The sequence below is a fragment of the Colletes gigas genome, unplaced genomic scaffold (genome assembly GCF_013123115.1).
Source record: "Colletes gigas isolate AHSC1104 unplaced genomic scaffold, ASM1312311v1 Colletes_gigas_Sc00025, whole genome shotgun sequence".
Lineage (NCBI taxonomy): Eukaryota > Metazoa > Arthropoda > Insecta > Hymenoptera > Colletidae > Colletes > Colletes gigas.
In genome coordinates, this window is record NW_025106654.1 from 548,682 (window position 1) to 567,834 (window position 19,153).

The window sequence follows — 19,153 nt, forward strand, 5'->3', positions numbered from 1 at the left end:
TCGCAGGAATCGAGGAAGAGAAAGGATCGAAGGGGTAACGCCAAGGAGGCAGAGGTACCATTCGACGTTGCGAAACGTACCTCGGTCGTGGTTCGCTGACTTTCGATGAAATTCAATCGGCGAAAAACGGGCATCTGCACTCTTGTTTGTTTCGAGCGAACTGTTAATTCTCGAAAGCATGGAAACCAGGTTTCTTGCAACCCACGGGACAAAGACACTCTGTGAAACGAGGATCCCCATTGTGAAGACGATCGAAACCCATACGTGTGTTCATCGATCGTACGAAATATTAAAAATTCTTATTATTGCACTGCGGATGTAATACTTAAAGATACGAATTATTATACAGTGAGTGTAAAAAGTATTCGTACACTAGTCAATTTGAACAAAAACTTTGCAGAAATTTGTTTATTACAAAAGTATGTTAACAAAAACATACATACATATTCTTAGAAATCTCTGGGACAAATGTCATTAACAACAAATTATTTATTTATATTTATTATGAAAATATTAACAAATTTCCAGAAATTGGCGTGAAATATACGTGTAATAAGTATTCGTACACTTCTAATTTTACAACAAAAACTATAAATTTTAGTACATAAACGTGACAAAAATCAGTCTATTTGCTATTTTAGTATCTAGTGGGATTTCCTTTAGATTGTATAATCGCTTTAAGCCTCCGCGGCATTGAATTTACTAAATTTTTGGTTATAGTACTAGAAATTTTGTTCCATTCCTCTAAAAGTGCATTTTTTAAATCTTGTTTCGAAGAAATGTGATGGTCTCGAATTTTTTCTTCAAGATGACTCCATAAGTGCTCTATCACATTTACGTCTGGAGACTGTGGAGGGATTTTTAATTGCTGCGGCACATTATATAGGATCCACTGACGTATTATAAGCATTATGCTTTGGATCATTATCTTGCAAAAATATATAATTGCCCTGTAACTGCATTTTATTTGCACTAACCTGAAGATGCTCTTTTAGAATATCGATGTACATTTTGTGATCCATGATACCATCGATAAAATGGAGGGATCCAACCCCCCTCGCACTCATAGAGCCTAACTGCCAAACTGTGACTGATCCTCCTCCATGCTTTACGGTCGGCTTCAAATTTCTTTTTTCGTACCCGGTATTTTTTTTCCGCCATACTATACATCGTCCATCTGACCCAAATATGTTAAATTTACTCTCATCAGTAAATATAATACGGTTCCAGTGCTCCATAGGAACATTAACGTACTCTTTCGCGAATTGCAATCGTTTCTTTCTATTAATTTCATTTACGAAATATTTCTTACGAGCTACTCTGCCGTGATATCCTCTATCCCGTAAAAAATTACGCACTGTGCTACTGCATACATTAATGTCCAGATCATTTTTAAGTTCAGCTGTGATTTTCACCGCACTTATCTTTGGATTTTTCTTTATTTTTCGAATTATCCATCGGCCGGTATACTCATTTATTATTCGTTTACGTCCGTTTCTTGGATTATTTTTTACAGTTTTTCGATCGCCATATCTGTCAATGATTCCTTGAATCGTGGACCTCGGTCTATTTAAAACTTTAGAAATTTCACTCAGTGTTTTACACTTATTATGTAAAATAACAATTTTCCTTTCTTCTTCAGAGGTTTCCTAGCGTTTTCGTCCCACTTTACTGATAATTTCGTTGATAATGTTTGAATTCAGGATACTACCTATACCGACAGCGTCTCCAGACATACTGATGCTAAGTATGTTTACATATCATGGATTATCTTGTAATCGTTCTATGTGGAATGTTACGAATCAAAGACTGTACGAATACTTATTACGCGTATATTTCACGCCAATTTCTGGAAATTTGTTAATATTTTCATAATAAATATAAATAAATAATTTGTTGTTAATGACATTTGTTCCAGAGATTTCTAAGAATATGTATGCATGTTTTTGTTAACATATTTTTGTAATAAATAAAGTTCTGCAAAGTTTTTGTTCAAATTGACTAGTGTACGAATACTTTTTACACTCGCTGTATTTAGGGGTTGAGACAACCCTGTATGAAACTCCCATTTTAATAACGTGGATTGGAATAAATTCGTGCAGTCCTTTTTTCGAATTGAAATTAATTCTTTCAGGCTAGTGTGCTTTGGCAGAAATTAATTTTTATCTAGTAAAAGAACGGAATTTTTTTAATTTACTTTACTCTCGTTATTTTATCGAATATGTACGAGGAGCTTGGCGAAAACTGAAACGCGTATAATATTCGCAAAAGGGAAGAAAGAATGCTTATCAAACGCAGGGTTCGCGGAATACGATTCTCGGTGTAATTTGCGATTTTCCACCGCTGCAACGGCGAACAATTTGCTCGCCTTTGTTCGTCGAATGTTGCGCACGGCTGGGGTATATTTATAACGTCCGTGGACGCGATTGTATAACAAAGAATCGCGTGACACAATTGTAAAAACAAAAATATATGAAAGATAATGAGAAAGTTTACACAATTGGTGGTGATCTTGATTGTACGAGCGAAGGCGAGTCTTTATGTTATTGGAACCGTAGAGTCGCGTATTGTACTTATATTTCTGAACGCGTCGACTCATTTTTTTATTCACTTTAATAGCAGGCACCCATAGATATATTCGTTGTATCGTTTATTGTAAAATCGTGCAAAAAAAAAATTTCCTTGTCAAAGGATAGTGTTGAGGATCTATCGTTATGAAAGATTGAACTCAACCGCTTACATGCAGAAGAAAAAATGGTTTATTGAAAAGTATAATAATGGATATTACAAGACACGGAGGCGAAAAACTAAGTGAAAGACTTTCTCCGCGGTCAGGGTTGTCGCACAACTAACTCCAAACGGAGAAAAAGCCCGGCTTTATAGGCGTCGTCAAATGATCGGCAGACCTATGGGTTTTATGAACCGACCTGGGTCGACGTCGAGCAGAGAAAAATCGCAATGCTAGACATTGAAAATATATCTATTCTCAACAGATAGTCAAGTGTATTTCATATTTTGGAATTTTCTTCTTCTTCATGGGTGTTCTTTACTCCACTTTAAACGTTAATAACTTTTTAACAAAGCCTCATCATATTTTGAATTGATTATTTATTAAAAAATCATTGAAAATCAAATACTTATACTTTATGCTACGTGACCTACATAAAACTGTGATCAAACAATGATTATTCTTATGTGTAAATATTGTTTGTAGAAGAGAAACTTGTTTCTATGTTTTTTATCATATTTTATGATTATGTTATTTATACGATTTGCAATAAATATTGAAATGCAATTGCCATTACTTTATTCTTTCTTTATTTCGTAATATGCTGCTTTTTGAATTTTGTAAATATCATTCTTAGTTTGGTTTTTACGAGCTTTTTCTCTAACCATAACAAACTCGTCAAATTGGCTCGGTATTCTTCGCATAGGCGCCCGATTTTCGCTCGGCACTAAAAGGGTTAATGAGAACAAAATACATGTCTGATGTAGTTAAAGCGGGCGTTAAAGGAACACTCCCCCAAGGAGATCGATCCAAATTCTCCGATATAAACGAGCCCTGTGGAAATAATTCATTGCCAGGACAGTTTTCCCACACGAGTCTCGTAGATTTCTATCGTCGCGTCGAAAAGTTTCGTCCCGGGCCATTTGGCGTTTCGACGGCATCGTTCGTCGCGTCGTTAGCTCGAAACTGAGAATTTCACTGCATCGACCTTCGCCTGCACACACGAATCCCCCTTTTCTAACCCGCTTTCGCGGGTGCCTTAATCGTACAACCAACGAAGATTTATTTTCGCGTCGACGCGTGTACCGGCCGGTCGTTATTTTCGCGCGTCGCAACTGACAAAATATTGTTTCGAAACAGCATCGAGCTATACTTATCATTTATCCCGCCGCAGGGGTTGCGAATCGACGGTCGCCTACGACGATTGAATAACGCCGTTCTGGCGCTCGACGGCCGATAAAACGTGCTGTTTTCACGGACGCGTATTTTTGGAACGAATTATCACGAGAAAGTTAAACTTGGCATCACGATTTATCAGTGTTTAAATATAACTTACGTGCACGAGGTATTTAATCCCTCCAAATTTAACCCGTTGCACTCGATAAATACTTCAACGCGTCGTTTCGACGGTTCGATAATTACGAACTTTTCGGAATTCTACGATTCCCAAGCCAATTGCAACGAGGAAACGATCGTAACGTTTCACGACGGATCTACTAATTTCGCATTTTATAACTTGCGACGTCTTCTAAAAAAAAAAGTTCACTCACACGAGTGTAATAAATATTAACGACTGTTTTGAATCGTCGAACATTGCCATAAAATTGTCGAGGATGCAATTTCAAGCTCTTGAGCTTTTAAGTAACGTAATTGATAGAAACCGTGATGATTTACTTATTGGTATTATTTTAGACGTTTCGAGGGCTGAGGAGCAATTTTGGAGACACGGCGCGATTATTAATTAACGAGAGCACGCGATGGCGACGCGTGGGAAATCTTTACGCGACTCTGCAACTACTACGGGATTCATAGAATTTTTCATAGACGAAGTCTTTTTAATTTCGGGGGAAACTGGCTCGTAAATGGCTCGCGGATAAAAAATTTGTTTGTTCGAGATCGTGAAAAGAATTCTGGAAAGAAAGTAGGTTCGACGCGATTAAAGTATAATAAAAAGTGCAATTAATTATCGTGCAATGGACCGAGTTAGTAGAAACAAATATACAGGCTGCACGGAAATGTTGTTTAATACTTTTTTGTAGGTGTCCATGACCTCTACTTCACAACTAAATTTCAATGAAATAGGTTCACTATTGTAGGAGTTATGGCCGTTTGAAAATCATACCACTTTTATGGGGTTTTTCTCATTTTACAGGGTCAAGGAACAACTTTTCCAACATTGTCAGAATTAATACCTATTCTTCACTAAAATACGCGTTGTTAGCATTTTGAAACATTAAAATCCTCCAATCCGTTCAAAAGCTACGACGTTTTAAACACATGCATGAAATTTCAGGGGAATCATTCATTCATAGTTGGACATTATATTTTCGGTAAGAAATTTTTTCCTCGTAAGTACGTCGGATTTCGGGGATATGTCTATTCACCAAAAATGATTGTAATTGACCCCTCTATCTAAAAATCATTTTTCCAAAACGATTTGAAATTCTTTTTCTTCGTCGAAAAATTTCGGCATCTACTCGAATTTTTTTCTCGAAAATGCGTAGGATTTCGGGGATATATCTATTCACCAAAAATGATTGTAATTGTCACCTCTAGCTAAAAATAATTTTTCCAAAACGATTTGAAATTCTTTTTTTTCGTCGAAAAATTTCGGCATCTACTCGAATTTTCTTCTCGAAAATGCGTAGGATTTAGGGGATATATCTATTCACCAAAAATGATTGTAATTGACCCCTCTATCTAAAAATAATTTTTCCAAAACGATTTGAAATTCTTTTTTTTCGTCGAAAAATTTCGGCATCTACTCGAATTTTTTTCTCGAAAATGCGTAGGATTTCGGGGGTATGTCTATTCACCAAAAATGATTGTAATTGACCCCTCTATCTAAAAATAATTTTTCCAAAACGATTTGAAATTCTTTTTTTTCGTCGAAAAATTTCGTTATCTACTCGAATTTTTTCTCGAAAATGCGTAGGATTTCGGGGGTATGTCTATTCACCAAAAATGATTGTAATTGACACCTCTAGCTAAAAATAATTTTTCCAGAACGATTTGAAATTCTTTTTTTTCGTCGAAAAATTTCGGTATCTACTCGAATTTTTTTCTCGAAAATGCGTAGGATTTCGGGGATATATCTATTCACCAAAAATGATTGTAATTGTCACCTCTAGCTAAAAATAATTTTTCCAAAACGATTTGAAATTCTTTTTTTTCGTCGAAAAATTTCGGCATCTACTCGAATTTTCTTCTCGAAAATGCGTAGGATTTAGGGGATATATCTATTCACCAAAAATGATTGTAATTAACCCCTCTATCTAAAAATAATTTTTCCAAAACGATTTGAAATTCTTTTTTTTCGTCGAAAAATTTCGGCATCTACTCGAATTTTCTTCTCGAAAATGCGTAGGATTTAGGGGATATATCTATTCACCAAAAATGATTGTAATTGACCCCTCTATCTAAAAATAATTTTTCCAAAACGATTTGAAATTCTTTTTTTTCGTCGAAAAATTTCGGCATCTACTCGAATTTTTTTCTCGAAAATGCGTAGGATTTCGGGGGTATGTCTATTCACCAAAAATGATTGTAATTGACCCCTCTATCTAAAAATAATTTTTCCAAAACGATTTGAAATTCTTTTTTTTCGTCGAAAAATTTCGTTATCTACTCGAATTTTTTTCTCGAAAATGCGTAGGATTTCGGGGGTATGTCTATTCACCAAAAATGATTGTAATTGACACCTCTAGCTAAAAATAATTTTTCCAGAACGATTTGAAATTCTTTTTTTTCGTCGAAAAATTTCGGCATCTACTCGAATTTTTTTCTCGAAAATGCGTAGGATTTCGGGGATATATCTATTCACCAAAAATGATTGTAATTGTCACCTCTAGCTAAAAATAATTTTTCCAAAACGATTTGAAATTCTTTTTTTTCGTCGAAAAATTTCGGCATCTACTCGAATTTTCTTCTCGAAAATGCGTAGGATTTAGGGGATATATCTATTCACCAAAAATGATTGTAATTAACCCCTCTATCTAAAAATAATTTTTCCAAAACGATTTGAAATTCTTTTTTTTCGTCGAAAAATTTCGGCATCTACTCGAATTTTCTTCTCGAAAATGCGTAGGATTTAGGGGATATATCTATTCACCAAAAATGATTGTAATTGACCCCTCTATCTAAAAATAATTTTTCCAAAACGATTTGAAATTCTTTTTTTTCGTCGAAAAATTTCGGCATCTACTCGAATTTTTTTCTCGAAAATGCGTAGGATTTCGGGGGTATGTCTATTCACCAAAAATGATTGTAATTGACCCCTCTATCTAAAAATAATTTTTCCAAAACGATTTGAAATTCTTTTTTTTCGTCGAAAAATTTCGTTATCTACTCGAATTTTTTTCTCGAAAATGCGTAGGATTTCGGGGGTATGTCTATTCACCAAAAATGATTGTAATTGACACCTCTAGCTAAAAATAATTTTTCCAGAACGATTTGAAATTCTTTTTTTTCGTCGAAAAATTTCGGCACCTACTTCTTTAATCTCTCAATAAAATATTTTCCCAGAGGTGGCCGAACACCCTGTATATCGATGCAACGGAAGAAAATGGTTCTAATGATTAGAAAATTTTTCTCCATTTTTTCCGCGCTCGTTATGAAAGCATCGTACGCCATTTTTAATCCGAAGTTTCGCCGGTTAATAGTGATTATACAAGAACTCCCGGGTTAGATTTATGGCCTTGGTGCTCGTGTATCAAAGTAAACACGCCGCTCCTACGAATACAAGCATCGTCGACTACTCGTTGGCTTTTAACGATCGAATAGAATCATTTGCAACCATATACGCTCGCAGTTAAGTAGCATCTGTACATCTTGGTGCTTTCTACGATCGTTTAAGATCGGTTCAACAGTTTTCGCAAGACGAACGATGATTGCTGGTTGTCGCCTTCTCCGTGGATCCACGTCAACGGCTGTCCACATCTGGGAGTCTATAAGACGCTTAGAAGTGTACGTCGGTGAAACTAGGCACGAAACGACTACAGCTCTGGCAATCGGAGATCTTAAGAGGTTTAACAGATTAAGTTATGCAGAGTCGATGGTAACGGAACACCGAGCAGATAACATTTGACCTGACCGAGGCGATAGCAGAGGCGAAGATATACTTTGCCAGAAACCGCGGTAACACCGTGAAAATAAATGCCTTTTCCAGCGTACTGACTCAAGCTTTTTAATTAACCAGTTGACCTATCGAGAAGTGCGATCGGTGGTAAGTGATCCGCGACACGAGCACGAGCACCCTAAATAAATAACGGTAAAACACGCGCTGCTGTACGCGTGCTCGACAGAGATCAAACTGTGGATAAAACCTGTTGGAATAAATTGGCTGACATTTCTGATTTCACCTTAAAATTCGTCGATCGACGCGAAATTCAAATTTCGCGTTTGGATTATGTTTAACGAGGTCGTAAACTAACGAGCATCGTTACAATGGATATGTCGTGAATTATACGTATTTATTTTCAGCGCGATCAATTATGCAACAGAGTGATTCATCACCTACGAAACGACGTATAATACGCGTGTTTCTTAATAATGACGTAAAAATACCGTATGAAAGACTGGTGATGAATGGACCCAACTGTTCTCTCGGACAATCGTTAATGCCGATGGCTCGACTCTGGATTAGCCTGTCTTACCAGCGCAAAGAAAATAGGATCTTCCCGGCGAAATTTAATTCGAAACGTTTCTTCGAACGAAATAGAAATATATAGAAATTGAAAACGTTTCGAATGTAACTTGTCAAAATTGATCTGCATCGAGACCGAATGGAAAGTCGAATTTTCAGCTGTTTGGTGTTGTTTCTAAATCGACGGGTGTGATTTTTATCGCGACGAGGAGCGTTTTTGTTTTGATACTGCACGCGCAGACCGAACGCGTGCCAACATTCCCGCGCACCTGCAATTAAATCTGCTTAGCTTTATTGACACTGTACACGTCGGTAGACGGCACGAACTATAGGAAATTGGGGACAATCGCGATAACCCTGACCTCCTTGGACTGGCAGTTTTTTTTTTCACGAAGGTCTGGGTTAGTCTGTGGCGGAACTGATAGTCAAGGCTTTTTAGGCTTTCACGGCTGGGACTTTGAGGTAATCGTGCCTGGAGGCCTGCAGGCGTAAGCTGCGTCGTTCTGGACGCATCACGCGACGTCTAGTCATCATTTACAGCTAATATTATGTGACTGTTGGATCACAAACTTTAAATTTGCGCGAGGAAGTTCCGATATGCCTGACCTAGAACTTTGATACGTCCATTTCCCTTACAATCTTTTTAAGAAGCGTTTGGTGGCGTTGAGGTTTCTGAATCGAGACTTCACTTTTAAAGGTTTATTAATAATAGCGACAGAAATTAATATTTGATTCAAGACGCGCGCGTTTTGTACGCTTTAGATTACATTAAATGTCACTAAGTGTTGTGGTGGCTCTCATACATATCTGTGAGTGACACTTCCCGCTCTCGCCAGCAGAGGGCTACGCCTCAACCTTTCACTCTCGCGAGTGATCGAGCGACCACCTATTCCTATACAGGGTGTTCGGCCATCCTTGGGAAAAATTTTAATGGGGGATTCTAGAGGCCAAAATAAAACAAAAATCAAGAATACCAATTTGTTAATGGAGGCTTCGTTGAAAAGTTATTAACGTTTAAAGTTCCGCCCGTACTGAATTTTTTTCTCGAAAGTGCGTAGGATTTAGAGGTTATGTCTACTCATAAAAAATGATTGTAATTGACCCCCGCGACCGAAAATAATTTTTCCAGAACGATTTGAAATCTTTTTTTTTCGTCGAAAAATTTAGGCACCTAATTAGATTTTCGGTAAGGAATTTTTTTCTCGAAAGTGCGTAAGATTTCGGAGGTATGTGTAATGACCAAAAATGATTGTAATTGTCCCCCGCAACCGAAAATAATTTTTTTAGAACGATTTGAAAAACTTTTTTCGTCGGAAAATTTCAGCACTTACCCGATTTTTTTTCTAGAAAGTGGATAAGATTTCGAGGGTATGTCTATTCACCAAAAATGATTGTAATTGACCCCCGCAACCGAAAATAATTTTTCCAAAACGATTTCAAATTTTTTAATTTAATTGTTAATAACTTTTTAACGAAGCCTCCACCCACAAATTGGTATTCTTGATTTTCGTCTTAGTTTGGCCTCTAGAACCCCCCATTAAAATTTTTATTATTATGACCGAACACCCTGTATACATATACACATACTTCACTTCCCTTCAATAGCAAACTACATATTTATTTATACGTATATGTAGATATACAATTGGCAATCGACATTATCGAAGTAAATACACAAATAGATTTTCGTGGGTTAATTCTACAACAAGAGTAATTAATAATACTGATTAAATTTTATAACAAATTCTAAACCAAGCCTGACACTCCCCGGGGAATATTAATCATTCGAAACCGGATGATCAATCCAGAATATCAATCTCTCTCCATCACTGTTCGAGCCCATATGATTAATACATCGAAATATCGAACGATCGTAATCGAGTGTATCTCGATTACATGCGCGTTACGCGTTGATTCTGTAAACTGGACAATCGTCTGTCCGTCGCCGACGAATAAATGCATCCGCGCGTTCGTTGCAAGGGTTGATCGCGCGAGGGATTATCTGGCGCGACGATAACCACCGACCCCGGGAAAACGAGCCTTTGTTATCCGACGAAATTATGGTGGAACGAGAAACCGGCAAACACCAACGTCCAGCCCCGGAGTTAAATTATGTTTGGATCTTGCTGTAATTTGACAGAGCCCTTCTAATCACCGCTGTTTGCGTACAATTTGGGGTGACGCGCGCGAACTAGTTCTAGAAATTTTAATCCCCTCCCATCTCCTCCTCATACACCAGTAAATTGAATGCTTTGTAATTTCAACGCCGACGTGTTTTCGGCTAAACACGGCTTAAGGACGCATTCTATCATTTAGTTCTCTCTATAGAAACTTATTTGTTCCATACTTTTCCTGCTGCACTTTCTCTGCCGTGCAATGTTATTTTAACACTAGACTCGCGGACATTCGTTGCCCATTGAAATACGGTTTTTCTTTAAATTAAAATATACAGGGTGTTCGGCCACTCTTGGACAAAATTTAATGAGGGATTCTAGAGGCCAAAATAAGACGAAAATCAAGAATACCAATTTGTTGATGAAGGCTTCGTTAAAAAGTTATGGAAACATTTCCGGCCACACAGTATATTTTCGGTAAAGAATTTTTGTTCGAAAGTACGTAGGATTTCGAGGGTATGTCCATTGACCAAAAATGATTGTAATTGACCCCTGCAACCAAAAATAATTTTTTCAGAACAATTTGGAATTTTTTAATTTTACCGAAAAATTTCAGCACCTACACGAATTTTTTTCTCGAAAGTGCGTAGGAATTCGGAGGTATGTCTATTGATAAAAAATGATTGTAATTGACCCCTGCAACCAAAACTAATTTTTTTAGAACGATTTGAAATTTTTTAATTTCGAATTCAACATAAATTGCTAGCAAATAATATTTATCGGTTCCGTAACATCGGATATAGGAACTCGTAAAATCGACGAGTTTCGTAAATCTAGTGTTATGGCTTAGTATCGCTGTGGTAGACTAAAATTATTGCGCCGTTTGTAATGAAAAATATGAATTAAGCGTACGAGCGAAGGCGATTTAAGGGGGAAGCGGGATCCTTGAGTGGAACGTTAACTCGAGAAGGATTACATCCTACTTACGAATCGTACTCTAAAGGCTCGGACAGATAGATAAATTTATAGATAGACGAAGAGGCGGGGATACATATGCGGCATATTGCTCCATATACCCGGGGTTAGGTAGCCGCGGCTATAGGTATATGAGAATAGATATATGGCGGGTCGTGTCATGTACACGGCAGGTACACTAACGGAGCTGTTTCGTAATTTAATGCGACCTTATTAGCGGGATGAAGTCGCATAGAGAGTAACCGACGGTTGTTCTGATTCCAGCAACTCTCCTTTCCATCCACGCAATCCAGCCATGGATCGGCGGGCTTCACGTTCAGCCTTTCCGGCAACCAGGACATCGAGGGTCCTCAGGGTGGCTTCGAATGCATCCAGCAGACCGGCCCCAAGTGAGTAACCCCCTTTTCCACCTTTGTATTTCAACGTCTCCTGCCATGTGCTCCCGATGTTATCGTAACGGTTGCTCGAGCGTGGTTCTACCGTGTTTACCGACAAATTTCAAACAAACGAAGAAACTGGCACGCGCACAACTTCATCAAACGGAAACGTTTCAATCTTACCTTCTAACCGTGATTTATTTCTATTTGTGTTTAACGCTAGAACTACCAGAAAAAAACCCATTCGTAATTTCTAATTGTTGGAAATTATTGGGCAGAGCCGAATAATTTTGTATTCACTTGCATCTTTATTAACGCTAGATTTACGGAAGCCGTCAATTTGACAGATGTTTGATTCCATATTTAAAATTGCAGAACGCGTAAATATTATTTTTCAACAACTTATGTTGAGTTTGATCGATGCAATCGCATGAATGCATATTCTTATTAAAAAAAAAAATCGTATTGTAAGGTAATCGTCAACATGAACGGTATCAATAAATATACGTGCGATCAATGCCCGTAAATCTAGTGTTAATACAGAAAACTCTAGATTCTAACACTAATGAAACTTGTACAAAAATTTACTCGACTGAATTTTTGCAGGTTCACCGTAATTTCTATAAGAGAACAAATAAACATTTATTTCCATTGCCTTGTACATCGCATATCTATCGCTTTAATTTCTTTGGTACGATACACTATAATCGTCGGTAGTTCTAGCGTTAAATGAACGTTAAATATTCTTATCCTCATAATTATAATCTACTTGTACATTTACATACAAGCCTAGTATTTTACTTGTATTTAAATAATATTGTTAGCCTGTTTACGGGTCTGTAAAAACTTTAAATACGCCCGGTTGCTGCGCCCCGGTGTTCGATCAAAATTTATTACATAATTTATTACATAATCGACGGCGATCGATTACGGGCGACCCCGTCCGATTCTTTATCGGGGTAATATTTTTTTCTCTTTGCCACAGGAGTCTGGAGAGTCTTGGCGCATTGCCGTGCAAAATGCGGATACAGGCGAACGACGACGTGTACGAGACAACCAGGCATCGAATGGCCGTCGCCGAGGAGAATAACAAGAATAAATGGTAAGTCACCCTTTCGAGAAGGCGGTCGTCGAACGTTCGACCCATCGATCCTCGACCGAGGCCGATTTTTCTTTCGCTCGGTCGTTATCGACCCTCTTTACGGTCGTTCTATCTATTTCGAGCACCCTTCGTGTCATATTCTTGCGCGCTCCACCTTCGTAAACAACTCGAAGCCCGTGGCTTTTTATCGACCCAACGTTCACCGCGATCCTTTGATAATTAAATGTCGAAAGTTCGCTTCCAAAGAAATTAACGGAATTTCGCATGCCCGGCGTCCATCGTGCGCATATTTATAACTTTACGCGCACGGGTGTGGCTATTATTTACACAGAATGAGTCACGGAACTTGTCTCAAATAACTCCCAAAGCATGCGTCTCGCGTAAGTGTGTTTTACGTAACTGTGGGGTCCATCGCCTCCCGTACTCGCCGCCAGAGGGACCGTTGCTCTCGCAAGCGCTCGACCTTCCGTCGATTCGCAATATCTCGACGTACAAGGCTATCCTTTTCTTTCCACCCCTTCCACGAAACCTCAAAGTAACAATTACCTTGATCTCAAATTTTTAAATTTGATATTAATATTTATTTACAAATGACGGAAACAAGTCAACGAGCTTCTACACCCTTGGTAGATCCATCGATCGGATACTTTAAATCTTGAAGTCTGATTCGCAAGTGAATGTTGTACGTTGCCCCTGGAAGGGTCAGAATTTTTCATCGATTCGGTCGGTCGGTGTGGCTAATTTGTTTAACAGCGTCACGGTCAAGGCCAAGAGCGCCTCACAAGTGCGACATCGTCACGGGGATGGAACCCTTCGTCCGGTTTTTGCGCCGCGTTCGTCGTGGCACAGTGCGCCGCGAACGTATCACGTAACGGGGGCAGATTTTCACGTCGAAAAAAAAAAAAAAAAAAAACAAGAGGTAAAGAACGAAAGCCCCGATAATGCCGTAAATTCTATTGGCGTCCGCCGGGGGAGCATTGCACCAGCGCTTCGCCTAAGCCCCGGACGTCGAATAGGAATTATTATCCGACCGGCAGCGGGTTACGTAATGGCGCGTGTAACAACAATAGCGACGTCGGGCTTCGTTCCGTGGCACGGGTGCTTGCGTCAAAGGGGATCGATTAATCACTTTTGCCAGGCATAAGATGATTCGACGAATTATCGGGCGAACCTGCTCGGTCCAGAAAGAACCAGCATCGAGGATCGTATCTTTAAACTACTCGGGGACGAATTGTTTTGTTCGATACTGACCCGTGACATCTATTAAACTTGCGACGATCCGCGACGGTTGGAAATTTTAATTACGAATATTTATTCACGGGCGTCGTGCTCGCTTCTGCGTTATAATATCCCCGATATCTTTAGCCCCAGTTGCGCAACGCGTTCGAGAACAAGATGAGAAGAATCCTTGCAAGGCTCGCTAAAGAAATTTTACGGGATTTGCACGTTTAGAGGCGTGTACATTCAGCTTGTAGTTTTGTTAATTTAGATATTTGTGTTGTTTCTTTCGAAACAAAGTTGCTCGGTGCAATAATTGATCACAGATAAATATTAATCTCGCCGCTCGATAAAGTATTTGAAGAAATACCGTCTTGTTATGAAATTAATTAATTTGGATAAAAGTATCGAAAGTATCTTCAGAACACTATTCTTTACGGTGACGTTTCTTATCGTTCCTTCTCTTTATCTGTACCAGCACCAGGGTTATCAAGGCAAACGGGCCGGACATCGGGCGCAAGGTGAAGGTGAAAGCGTCCGGAAGGCCCATACCATCTCCATCGAACTCGAGGCATCGGGAATCGACGAGCATTCCAACATTCGGCAGTCAGCCCAGACTGTCTTCCTCCTCTTACAAACCAGCCGTCAGTAATCCTCCGCCAGCCAGGAATCAACCGGAGAAAAAGGTCTCGGACGTCATGCGCAGGCCGTTGAAGTAAGTTCCTGCCGATAACGCGTCTCGATTAGGTTATTCCTCGCGCAACTGGCCAGAGGGCGATTCTTCGTGAAAAAAACAAGTCGGAAAGAAAGAATAGAATTTTTCCATACGTGGCTGTTTCGGCCGCGAAGCTACTATGCCCTCGTGCTCTGTAGTGCGCGGACCGTGCGTATTACACAGCTCCGTACTGTGTTCCCTTTCCGTTCTCGAAGGACCACCCAAACTGGTGTTTGAGAAATTACCGGTAACCTTGAAGCCCGTTGCTTCAAGGAAGAGCCCGTTGCTCTTTTTAATTACACAAGACTGGTTTTGCTTGCGGAGAGTCGACTCGAGTGTGTAAGGCTCGATCAAACGAATCTAATCCTAAGAAGTAAAACTACCCTTAACCTAAGCTCGGTTTCCCCTGCCAAGGTGACGAAAACGCGCAGCGCGAACCGGTGGGAGGATTGGTCAAGCCAATCCTCAAAGTTGTCACCTTGGCAGGGCGTTTCCTGCATTTTGCAACATTCCCGCCCACCCTGCTGTCCAGTGTCCAGGTAGACCGTGCAGGAGTGAGCGAGAACGCTGCATTATTATTAACATTGGGAATACCCAATGACCGCGAGACCCCGGTGGTCCGCAGCTGTGTGCCAGCGCGGGTTTACGATACGTCAATCGCTATTGAGGCAAGGAAGCTCCAAGGATTCCATGTCCCGTGTGGAGTTTGGAGTTTCCTTAATGGCCGTAACGTAATTTAGCAAGTAAAAATGTCTTGAAGGCCTAATCCTCAAAAATAGCGGAGAAGTCACGTCCGTATCATAAACCTCGCGATGTTAAGGTTCCTTTAGAATCCTTAACAGTGGCTTCGTTTTCGAGAGAATCGGGTCCAAAGTATATTTGGGGCTCGCATACGGTTCGAGTTGAACGTCGAGGCGTAAGTAGATACAGCTAGTAGCGAACAGACGCGTCAGCCCTGTATTCAATCGTACGCGTACCCAAGTTATCAAATACCGTTATCTCGAGAACGAAGCATTATAAAAGAAAATTTCATTCGGACCGATCGCATAATGTCAACAAGATTCTATAAAACATTTTACAAACTGGTGTTAAGCACGTAACCGGTATGAATATAAACTGGAACTCCATTTATCGAAGCTAACGTCGTTACGGGTGCTTGATTCTCCCGATCATGTTGCTGACCTCCTGTTATACGAAACAATAAACAGTGGCAGAAGGGATAATCCGTAACCTCTTATTATCCAAACCATTCAGTTATTCGAACCGCCTTGGTACCCAACCTGTTCGGATAAATGGAGTTCTATGGGTTAAGATAATCTCCAGCATTATCTTTTGTTCGAAAATTGTATTTCTCCAGGTGAATCTTAACCCTTGTCGAAGTAGAGTATCGGTTTAGAAATTCTTAAACTGCTGATTTAAAAGCCTGTAATTTGTTTTGGTTTCGGAACATCACGGTTGAAATTTGTAACACGCACAAGAGCGTTGCAGCTTCTGACTAATAGAATTTCTTTTCTGATCGACAGGGAGAGGCTCATACATCTCCTCGCCTTGAGGCCGTACAAAAAGCCTGAATTGTATGATCGCATAAACAGAGGTAAGGATCGAAACGGAGGCTTAAGAATTGGCAATTGTCTAATCCGCGTATCGTTTCCAGAGGGTATAAAGGAGCGCGAGCGTAGCGCCATGACGACGATCCTGAAGCAGGTGGCTTTCATGAGGGATAACACGTATTATTTACAAAGGTATGTTTGGAACGACGTGCAGGAAGACTGGCCTTACTACACCGAACAGGAGAAGGCGATGCTGAAAAGAAGGAAACCTCAGAACCTTACGCCTCCTGGTTCCAGCGACGGTGGATCTAGCGGTACGATTCACCTTTATCAATATGTACAATACTGAAAGCTCGTATATATTTTTCTAATATTTATATAATACTCTGAATCACTATTAAGCTATTAAGCTATTAACCCCTTAACGTTCATGCCCGACTCTGACTGCTTTGAAAAACAATATTTGTTTAATCCAACGGTTTAAGGGATGATAATATTTGTTTTTCTTCAAATTATACGTTAGATACAACATTGTAATTAACAAAAACCGTATTTTTAGAAACAAATCCAATAAAGAAAACTGATCATTGTTGGTTAACCCGAAAAATATGAGCGTTAAGGGGTTAAACATTCTGTAAATACGTTTATAATAATACATTAAATGGTGGAAAGCATAGCCAGAGGCAAACAAGCGCACAGTCTTTGAAATATTTGAAAGATTTGTAAAGATCTTAAAGTAAAAGAAAACATACAGTATCCTATATACCCTCATTAATACTTCATTATATGTTTTATATTACTAGTATTAACTACTATCCTCGCAAGTCATTTCCCCAGTTCATAGAGGTTGAAACATTACTAATAAGCTAAATGATTAAATCCACTTACTTAAACAAGACCGCTGATTATCAGAATGAAAGGTTACAGAGTAATAGAGACAATCAGTGAGTTTCCATTATATGAACCTATCCGATTATATAATCTACTAGTCTTTCCTCCTGTCGGATTTATATAAATGAAGTTTCACTCGAATCGGTGGATAACGTTAGTCCGTGTAGTTCTTTGGTTTCTCTGATACAGATTATTTACAAATGCTTCAAACCCATCTTTGACACAGTTTTTATTCGTTACAGGTAGTGGACAGTCGCCGAATTCCACTCATCCAGGTTCTCCTCCGGCCATCACGGCGCCGCCACCCTCTTTGAGCGCCAAACGGCCGGGCTACTTTCAAGGTAACGACGGACTGCCCACGAAGAAGCAACGGGTGTCCCGTTGCAAGAAGCCGGAGCCAAGCTCCGGCTCGTCGAACCCCGGGGAGAACGGAAGGACGGCTGGTAGTGGTGGTAATAATAGTAACAGTGTTAGTGGAGTTCACGGCGGCGGAGCCGGCGGTAGTAGTGCTAGTGGCAGTGGTGGTGGCACCGGTGTGGTTGACGGTTGGGACCAGAGGCAGCATCAGCGTGATCGCCGCGGCGATTACAGGCCCGAAAGAACAGCGAACAGTGATGTGCTACGGGGTGGCAGCTACGGGAGCGGGAAACCGTGCACGACGCCCACCAGTGACAGTGAGGACAACCGGACCGGTCACCGGGACATCAGCGTCGCGGTCATTGGGACATCGTCCGGTAGCAACGCCAGCAGCAACGCGACCAGCAGCCATAATTCTCATAGTAGTGTAGCCCATAGTAATTCGTTGAACAGCGGTCGTCATCATCACGCCGCCAAGTCCACGACGGCCGTTTCTGATAGTATTACCATCGCGGCCGTGGATTTCGTGGCCCGGTCGATGCCCAGTGCCGTGACTGACGGTGGTAGTACGGGTAGTTACAGTGGTAGTTCGAACGGCGTGCTAGCCGACAGGAGAGACAGGAGCGACAGGAACGACAGGGGTCGCGGAGGCGACAGGGACCGGGAGTCGAAGAAGAGGAACAGCGGTTCCGGCAGCAACACCTACAACGACCTGGCTGGCACCGATTACGCCGGTACCGGGGACAGCACCGTCACCACATCCACCTGTAGCCTCGACTTACCGGAGAGTCCCAAATCATCGGAGTATCCGGACTACCTCACGTGAGTCTCCCAACGAGAAGAATAGTGTGGAGAATCGTTGTTAACACTTGCAATAGAGCGTCAAACTCGTGACACTGATTATGGCCCAGAGCCACTCTTCGTTAACCAACTGTATTTATTACTTGATACGCGATGCTTTTCAACCCTTAAAGGGGTCAGGGTTAGGTATATTCTATGAATGAACTTGTTACACAACCCATCAGACTGAGAGGGCATTTTAATACTCCAAGATATATCACTGAGAAATAAAAAGCAACTCGTGATGTAATTGTCTTTATTTTATGCAGTTGGTTACACAAAATAGTACAGTATACTGTTAAATCTGAACGATAGCGATACTACTATTGATCGCAATCTCGCTTTTTGACTTCGAATTTCTGCCATCTTGAGCGTCTTGGATTATGTGCAGGTACTACACGACAATAAGCAGCTCAGAACAGAGAAGACGTTACAAGGCGGAATTCAACGCGGACTACGAAGAATATCGAAGGTTGCATGCTCAAGTGGCGAAGGTTTCTAAACGGTTTTCGCAGCTTCAGGAACGATTGAAACAAGAAGAGGCCTCTGGAAACTGGGACGAATATCAGGTACTGCGTTCATTCCTCCGTCTTAAAAGTATCCACTGCTGGTGTTTGGTCTTCAACGGGGATTTTTTTCTTC

The 19,153-nt window shown here is 40.2% G+C and overlaps 1 protein-coding gene across 1 annotated transcript in view; it reads left to right on the forward strand.

Moving 5' to 3' along the window:
• The window catches only part of LOC122401506 (RNA polymerase II elongation factor ELL), a 177,346-nt gene that overhangs the window by 142,899 nt on the left and 15,294 nt on the right, over positions 1-19,153 (forward strand). Inside the window, exons 3-9 of the mRNA XM_043403684.1 lie at positions 11,726-11,850; positions 12,824-12,940; positions 14,637-14,873; positions 16,397-16,467; positions 16,528-16,737; positions 17,557-18,493; positions 18,903-19,080. Of these exons, the coding sequence (XP_043259619.1) occupies positions 11,726-11,850; positions 12,824-12,940; positions 14,637-14,873; positions 16,397-16,467; positions 16,528-16,737; positions 17,557-18,493; positions 18,903-19,080 (1,875 nt within the window). The remainder of the gene's footprint in view (positions 1-11,725; positions 11,851-12,823; positions 12,941-14,636; positions 14,874-16,396; positions 16,468-16,527; positions 16,738-17,556; positions 18,494-18,902; positions 19,081-19,153) is intronic.